Raw genomic sequence first — 8,734 nt, forward strand, 5'->3', positions numbered from 1 at the left:
CAGCTCGTTTCATCGGCCATGGCACAGCTGATGAAAGAGCAGGCAGCAGCTGCAGGGAAGGGGATAGCGTCTCTCTGGGTGACCCGGCGCCAGTTGTGGCTATCCCAGTCTGGATTGCAACCAGAGGATCAGAGCAGTCTGTTGAAGCTGCCGGTTGATTCTTCAGCCATGTTTGGTCCAGGAGCAAATGCCATGTTGCAACAGGGCCAGGAAGCACGTCGCTGTGCTTGGGAAGTCTCCAGTGCACTGGTCAGACGTCGCAGGTGGCAGGGGGCTGGACAGTCGTCCAGGGCCCCTACACAGACTCAAGGGCCAAGCTGGGGCTCTGGTGACCTGAGGGCCACCATCGAGGCTCAGCGTAGTAGAGGTAGGGGCAGAGGCAAGCAGAGCATGGCGGCTCAGGGCAAGAAGCAGCCCAAGCCCCTGTCTCGCCCCTGACGCCATGCCAGATCCAGCCTGCTCCTACCCGGCTCAGGCACGTCTTGCAGCTTGGAAGGCGCTGGGTGCGAGCCCTTGGGTGCTCTCAACCATGACTCAGGGGTATCGTATTCAGTTTGCCCGTCGACCTCCTACCTCATGGACCCCAATGGTCCTCACGGTAGTGAATCCACAGCACAAGACTGTGCTCCAGGCCGAGGTCTCCACTCTGCTGGAGAAGGGGGCCATCAGAGAGGTGCCGCGAGGCCACAGGCAGGCTGGGTTTTACTCCCGGTATTTTCTTGTCCCAAAAAAGGATGGGGGGCTTCGTCCCATTTTAGACCTCCGGGGACTCAACAAATATCTGCACCGTCTGCCTTGCAGGATGTTGACAGTACCAAGGGTGAGACAGTCCATCTGCAAAGGGGATTGGTTTGTCGCAGTAGACCTAAAGGACGCGTACTTCCAGATTCCTATCTGGAAAGGGCACTGGCGTTTTCTCCGGTTCACGTTCGACGCCCGGACATACGAGTTTCGTGTTCTGCCATTCAGAATCTCCTTGGCTCCCCACACCTTCACCAGGTGTATGGAGGCAGTCCTGTCACCTCTGAGACAGAGGGGGATCAGGATTCTTAATTATTTGGACGACTGGCTCCTGTGTGCACATTCAGAGGACCAATGTCGGGCCCATTTAGCCCTACTCGTAGAGCACCTACAACACCTCGGCCTGCGTCTCAATCGAGACAAGAGCCGGCTGGAGCCTTCACAGAGGACGCAGTTCCTGGGCCTAGTGGTGGATTCCCAGACTGCGCTGATGACACTGACACAGGAGAGACAGCTATCCCTGGAAGCTTGCCTCTCACACTTCAGGCTGGGGGCCCGAGTTACATGGAGGCTGTGTCTCCGCCTCCTAGGGCTCATGGTATCGACAGCCCAGACTGTTCCATTGGCCCTCTTACACGTGCGCCCAGTGCAGAGGTGTCTTCTGGGCCTAGGGCTGAGCCCCAAAAGTCACCTACAATCTACTGTGCTCGTCACCAGATGGTTACGGTTAGCCCTCCGTTGGTGGGAGAACAGGGAGAATATTGGCAGGGGGAGTACGTTAGGGCCGATTATACATCGCCATCTGGTAGCCACAGATGCTTCACTGACAGGCTGGGGAGCAGTGTTCAGAGGGAACGGTGTAAGCGGCTGCTGGCGCGGCCATTACACGGAGCAGCACATCAACATCCTGGAGCTGAAGGCAGTCCACCTTGCTCTCCGCCATTTCCTCCCATACATTCAGGGCCAACATGTTCTGGTAAGGACAGACAGTGTGGCGGCAGCGGCTTACATCAACAGGCAGGGCGGCTTGGGTTCCCCTCACCTCTGCAAGCTGGCACATCAGCTGTGGCTGTGGGCGCACCCGAGGTTTCAATCCCTAAGGGCGGTGCATGTGCCGGGGCTGGACAGTGTAGCAGCGGATCGGTTGTCCAGGGGAGGTCCGGACTCCGGAGGGTGGAGACTACACCCTCAGGTGGTCACGGACCTGTGGCAGCGGTATGGGCAAGCGACAGTCGACCTTTTCGCATCGCGGGAATCCACCCACTGTCCCCTGTTTTTCTCCCTAGGGAGAGACAACCCCCCACTCGGGATAGATGCCATGGCTCATCCATGGCCACGCGCCCTGCTCCATGCGTTTCCCCCGTTCAGCCTCCTTCAATCCCTCCTACGGAGAGTTCGGATGGAGGAGGTGAGGCTTGTCCTGGTGGCCCCATTTTGGCCTCACATGACATGGTTCTCGGACATCCCACCACTGTTGGACGGGACTCCATGGGAACTCCCACTGCGGCCGGACATGCTGTCACAGGCGCAAGGAACTCTGGTTCATCCCTTCGCCCAGGGACTGAGGCTCTGGGCCTGGCCCCTGAGTGGACCGAGCTGTTAGCCATGGGACTATCACAGTCAGTGGTACAGACACTGCAGGGAGCTCGCGCACCATCAACAAGGGCGCTGTATGTGCACAGATGGAATGTATTTGTGGCATGGTGCAGGGAACATCAAGCGGATCCTCTCTCATGCTCAGCCCCTGAGATTCTGCAGTTCCTGCAAGGGCTCTTAGATGCAGGGAAGTCACCTTCCACGCTTAGAGGAATGGTGGCTGCGGTCAAGGCAGCTCGAGTTGGGAAGTACAAATTGCCAGAGGATGTGTCCAACCTGATTTCTCAATTCCTTAAGGGGGCTAGGAGACGTGTCGGCCGTTGTAGTAGGCCGCCTCTCCCACCCTGGGATTTGGAGTTGGTCCTAGGGGCTTTGGAAAGGGCCCCGTTTGAGCCTCTGAATTCAGTGGACCTGAAGTGGCTGTCAATTAAGACCGCCCTCCTGCTGGCTCTGGCCTCTGCCAAGAGAGTCGGGGAACTGCAGGCTCTCTCAGTGCATGGCGACCTGTGCAGGTTCCTGCCGGAGGAAGCAGGGGTGGTCTTGCAGCCAAATCCTGCATTCCTCCCAAAGGTCTTTTCCGACTGTCCACTGAATAGAGAGGTGGTTGAACTTCGGTCTCTCTATTTCTCGCAGATGGAGAATGGAGAGTGCAGGCACTTGCTAGTGTGCCCTGTGCGGGCACTCAGGGTTTATGTGCTCAGGACACAGGCACTTAGGAAAACAGACCAGTTGTTTGTCTGCTTTAAGCCGGAACGGCTGGGTCAGCCATTGTCAAAAGCCCGTCTTTCCCACTGGATTGTGGATGCTATCCAGCAGGCATATGTGGGTACAGGGGCACCATTCCCTTCAGGTGTAAGGGCCCGCTCTACCCGGGGAATGGCGACATCCTGGGCATTATGGCGCGGTGCATCTATAAGTGAGATCTGCACAGCTGCCACTTGGTCTGTCCCTTCCACTTTTGCTCGGTTCTACCAACTTAATGTGGCTGCAAGCATGTCCTTGGGTGAGCGGGTGCTTGGTGTAGCCCAATGGTAGTGCCGTAGGTTTGTTTCTTTCCCCGCCGGTCAGCCTGGAGTGGGCTGATCGGGTGGCCTCTTCACCCCTAGCTGAGCCTTGGCGTCTTGCGGGGCTGGGCTGGCCTGGTAGCGTCTGGCGCCAGGTTTTGAGGCAACAGTAGAATGCGTCTTGCAATGGCTGTTTGCAGGGGGAGTGTGTATATAGTGTACATTTGTAAATAGTTCGTTCACCTTGATATTAGTGTTTTCTTTTTTGTATAGCACTCCTGTGGGAGTGATTTATGTTAGAGCACTTCTGGTGGCGGCGACATCTCATTCGAACGACACTCTGCTCTATCCCCTCACGGTGTGTCTTAAAGTGTCCTCATACATATGGAATATGTAACTGGGTGGAGAGATAGTCTCGATACGATAGAGAACGGTCGGTTACACATGTGTAACCATGGTTCTCTGAGTGAAGAGACTATCTCTCCAGCTCGAGGGCGCTCGGGGATCTGGGTTAGGGTTAGATCTGTTCCATCAAAATTGTGACCAGTGAGGGCGTGGCGCACAGGTGCTTTTATACTGTAATTAGCCACCTCACAGGTGGTTTGTCTTAAAGAATTATCCACGTCACCTGACCCCCGTGGGTCAGTCCCCGTACATATGGAATATGTAACTGGGTGGAGAGATAGTCTCTTCACTCAGAGAACCATGGTTACACATGTGTAACCGACCGTTTTGGACGTTACGCCAATTACACCAGTCAGTGTGCCAGGTGTTGCCTTTAAGGGCAGGCTGTGCTATCCTAAATCCTCAAACCGAAACCCACGATGGAGAGAGGAAGGTTGCGATTTAGTACTATCTCTGCCATTTTCTCAGGGGTTCAGCTGAGGCTAAAGCAAGGTGTTTTTTTATTCGGGAGGTGGAGCCGCATGTCCACGTCCACACGTGTCCAAGTGGACGTGCATTGAAGCCGCCTGGGCCGCTCTTGTAGAAGCCCAAATGAGATAGCTGGTGGTTCTGAGGACCCTCTATCCACTTTCCCTAAAGTGTGTGCTCAAGAAGGCAATTTTAGGGAAAGCGCATAAACACGCCCACGGACACACCTCCAGGCGCAAATAACGGAGTCGGCATAATGTATAGCAGGTAGCGTCGGTGCAAGATACCGTTTAGGGAGAGTGGAAGCTGTTAAATGCGCAATTCACGGGTAGCGGGTAGTGGCAACGGGTAGCGCCGTGTGAAACATAGAGCCCGTAGACTTACCAATCACTGTTTATAGAATGGAATAAAAGTGTGTTTTAAGTTTTAAATTTAATAAAAGTTGCCATATTATTGAAGAAAAACAATAATCTATGTCTGATCTCTCATCATACTTAGCACATACATGTGCTTTCCCTCTTCAGATGATGGCTAACTTGGATAAGTGAGGACAGAAAAAGGATGGATGGAAATGTATATGGTGTGATCTAATCCAACACCTAAGAATTACTTTTTTTAATTAATAAATGTTGAATGTTCCTGGGATTAGTTGCTAATTTGTTCATCAGTTTTTCTCTCCATGAATCTGCTCAGGGCCCTGTCCCAGCAGCTGGGTTATCATCCCCGGGGTTTCTCTTAGTTATCTGGCTTCACTTAACCAGACATCCACACTCCGGATTTTGGGTCCCATGAAGCTTCAGCTCGCTAACTGAACCCAGGCTTTTCCAATCTAGATCTGTGCGCGCTCACAGAAAAAGGGCGGAGTTTGCTGCATGTGACCAATCACAGACAAGGAAAAATCCACCCGAGCCGCATACCTTACAACGACGGAGGAGCAGACAATAATCTGAAATAAATACGAGGAATATAAATCCATCATCCAGGCAAAAAGCAACACAGCTGCAGCCACAAGGAATGCTGGGAAAAAATCGCCGACTGTGTCAATGCATAAATTAGTGGGATTATAATCTGACTTCCCCACCATGACGGCATGGGTCGATCTGACTACAGTAACATTTGTGTGTTCAGTGAATGAATGTGTCTCCCACTCAGCCGTACACTCCTGCAGAGGAACTGGCCCTCTCTCACAGTGAGGGGCGACCCTCGCTGGACCGCTGCCCTCAGTTTGAGCTTCAGCAGAATCGTCACTTTGATTCAACTGATTCTGATATTTCATTTTATAAAGCATCTGACGCCTCGTGTTTATTCTGCTGGTTAAAATATTATTTCACTGTCACTTAAAGACTGTAAAACATTTGGCACCAACTCTCATGTGGACTTTTCAGGGCAGCCAGCCTAAATACTAAATATGAGCAAACTAATGGAAACCTAAAGGAGCCCAGAGGCTGGCCTGGATTTTATCAGACTTTTATTTAACCCTCTGAATTAAATTCCCCTCATTTATTTTCAAAAATATTTTTAAAAATCACTACAACAGTCTACCAGATCAATTTTTGGTTTGACAGTGTAGAGTCATGAGTAAAAGAAAAAACAAGAAGAATTCCTTCTTCCTCTTCAAACTTGAAAAAATGTGAGAGAAAAACAAACAGAATTAAAATAAGAAGTCTTAGTAAAACGTATTCATTTTACAAAAGCAGCAGAAGAAGGGAAAAAAAATCCTCGGCCTAACTTGGAAAAAAAGCAGCACAAGTTGTGAACTCGATCCTCTGGGTTCTCAGCCAATGGGCAGGCCATTTTCCAAGAGAGCTGATTGGTCAGTGGGTGGGTCTTTTCTACCTGCTGAGCTCTTATCCTGAACTTCACCTGCTCCGGAGCAGGTGAGGTGTTCAGCGTATGTTACCACGGCAACGTAGCCCGATTAAAAGTAAACCACCTTCATGGTACAGAAAACCCAGCAGGGTTAACCTGAAGTGACCTCGCTGAGCCCAAACCCAGCAGGTACAGGCCTCAGGTGTCAAAGCTTCATCCTGTGATGAAACACCTGCATCCTGATGGGGGTGTGGCCTATCCTTGGATAACCACACCTTCATTTGACCCCTAAATATATCAGTTAAATCAGTAGAAATATAGTTTTATCTCATTTGTCATTTTTAATTTATGTTCGTTTTGATAATCTTAAGGTATTTTTCATGTACGTGAGGTGTTGTTTTCCCATGTCAGGTGACTTTGCCCAGGAAAAAAAAATATCTGTAAAAAATGATCACAAGAAAATGGGCAGAACTTCAAATGAAGCTGAGGAGTGACAGGAAGTGGAGGCGGAGCATCAGTTTGAACCTTTATTTATCAGAGAAAAGACAAAACAAAGCAAACACGTAAACAAAACTAAAGTCTCTTATTTCTATCTTTTGAACTAACAAGCCTCATGGAGCCGATCAATCCAATCAACCGATCATCATCAGCATAGAACCGAAGCAGACAGAACAGAGCCAAACTTCTGGTTGGTTTGTCTCTTAGATAGTAAGCAGAGTTTTATACTGAGCAGATCTGATATTTGATGATATTTAATGATTTTAATATTCAGAGAGTTACAGATTCATCATGACAAACTCCACTCTGACAGGAACTTCCTGTCTTCTGTATCACATTTATTTTACAAATATCAGGTTGCATTATCAATCTCCTCTGTACACAAAGATGTTAATGAACGCATTAGTAACAGCTGGTTGCCTCGGCAACAGTGGCCATGGCAGCACAGACGCCCGGCGGTCACCCGGAGCCTCTGGCATGCCAACGATCAGAGAGGCCTGATGGAAACAAAGCTTGTACAAATAACAGCAAAACACAACCCGAACACGAACACACACACACACACACACACACACACACACCGGTCAAGCTCCAGGCGGCGGCAGGTGTGTTTCTCCTTTCCTTCTGTCTTCATCAGAGGAAACACTGACGTCAGATCATCAGGCGCTCTGAACAGAGAGCTGTGTGTGTGTGTGTGTGTGTGTTCATGGTGTTTATCTTGTCATGTTTCTTATTCGCTCTCTTCTCCTGCACATGCTCACACAGCAAAAGCCGTTCAGAGATGCGTGTAAGGGTTTCCATGGCAACAGCGACGTGCTAATCTACCTGTGCTAACCGGCTTTCTCTTCAACCCTTTAACCTGAGCAAACTCACTTGATTTCTTTCAAACACATCAGGGAAATTAGCACATGAGCACATGAGCAAACACTTAGTGGAACATTAGTTAAAAAAACAAACAAAAAAAAAAAAAAAACGCACAAAAAATTACAAGAAAACTAGCAAAAATAAATTAGATCAAAAAATATCTTAAAAATTACAGGAAAACAATGTTTCTAATGATTAAAATGATATATTTTAGGTCAGATGAGTGATGCTGGATCAGATTTCTGCTGTTGAAATGTTTGGAAAGGCGTCAGCACCTCTCAGAAGCTTTTCAACCTTTGAAACCTGAGCAGATTCACTTGTTATCTTTCAAAATGCAGGAAAACGACACGGAGCAAAAAATGACAAGAAAATGGCCAGAAAACATCCCCAGATTTCAAAAATGAAAAAGAAATAAAGTAAATTTTATGATGAGGGCGAAATGGAGCTTTTTAAAATGACAGCCTGCCCACAGCAGCTCTCTGTCGCCCCCCGCTGGCTGGAGGAGTGACTGCAGCGCCGCCTGATGTTAGCATGTGGTACTGCTTACCACAGACCCCTCAACAGGCCACAGAAACCTTTACCCATGTGTTCATGCTGTGCACGGTGCACTGAGCCCAGCTGAGTCATGACACATTTTCATGTCTTCACAGTGAGAGGGACTCGAACCAGGACCTCAGGGACTTTACACGGATCCGGATCCAGTCCCTGAACTCAGTGAAACTGCCTGACCAGCGCATACCGAGGGATGGACTCACACTACAGGAGGGGATTCTTGATCGTTATTATTAAAATTCGTCATAAACAATAGACTGGACTGCGAGTGTTTGTGCAGCCTGGAGGCGGTCACCTCCCAGCAGGGCTGAGCCTCTGGCATTGTGGGACATTTTGTTTGGACCACAGAACAAATGAGACACAATGTGGGCACAGCGGCATGAATGCAAGAGCTGGAGATAACACACTCCGCCTCCGAGGGCTGACAGGATGTTCATGCTGATCTCTGACTGGAGCTACGCCATGCTGAACAGAGGCAGCTGCAGGTCGTCACGTTTTCTATTTGATCTATGATTCACTGAGAGCTTTGGAAACTGATCACACACACACACACACACACACACACACACACACACACACACACACACACAAACCCCCAGTAGAAACAGCAGAACCATGGCAGCAGTGAAGCTGGTGGCTGGAGCTGCTGTGACAGCAGAAGTAGTCTGAATGGTCTGGATGGTCTTGGTAGCCTGGGTGGCCTGGGTGGTTTCAATGGCCTGGGTGGTGGTCTGGGTGGTCTCAGTGGCCTCTGTGGTCTCAGTGGTCTTGGTGGTCTCAGTGGTCTCAGTACTCTT

At 49.9% G+C, this 8,734-nt stretch overlaps 1 protein-coding gene across 1 annotated transcript in view; it reads left to right on the plus strand.

Moving 5' to 3' along the window:
- The first annotated feature begins 442 nt into the window (after positions 1 to 442).
- LOC115369806 (uncharacterized) overlaps positions 443 to 8,734 on the plus strand; it is an 8,639-nt gene continuing 347 nt past the window's right edge. Inside the window, exons 1-2 of the mRNA XM_030066471.1 lie at positions 443 to 2,339; positions 2,483 to 3,163. Of these exons, the coding sequence (XP_029922331.1) occupies positions 443 to 2,339; positions 2,483 to 3,163 (2,578 nt within the window). The remainder of the gene's footprint in view (positions 2,340 to 2,482; positions 3,164 to 8,734) is intronic.

Source organism: Myripristis murdjan, chromosome 13 (genome assembly GCF_902150065.1).
Source record: "Myripristis murdjan chromosome 13, fMyrMur1.1, whole genome shotgun sequence".
NCBI classification, from domain to species: domain Eukaryota; kingdom Metazoa; phylum Chordata; class Actinopteri; order Holocentriformes; family Holocentridae; genus Myripristis; species Myripristis murdjan.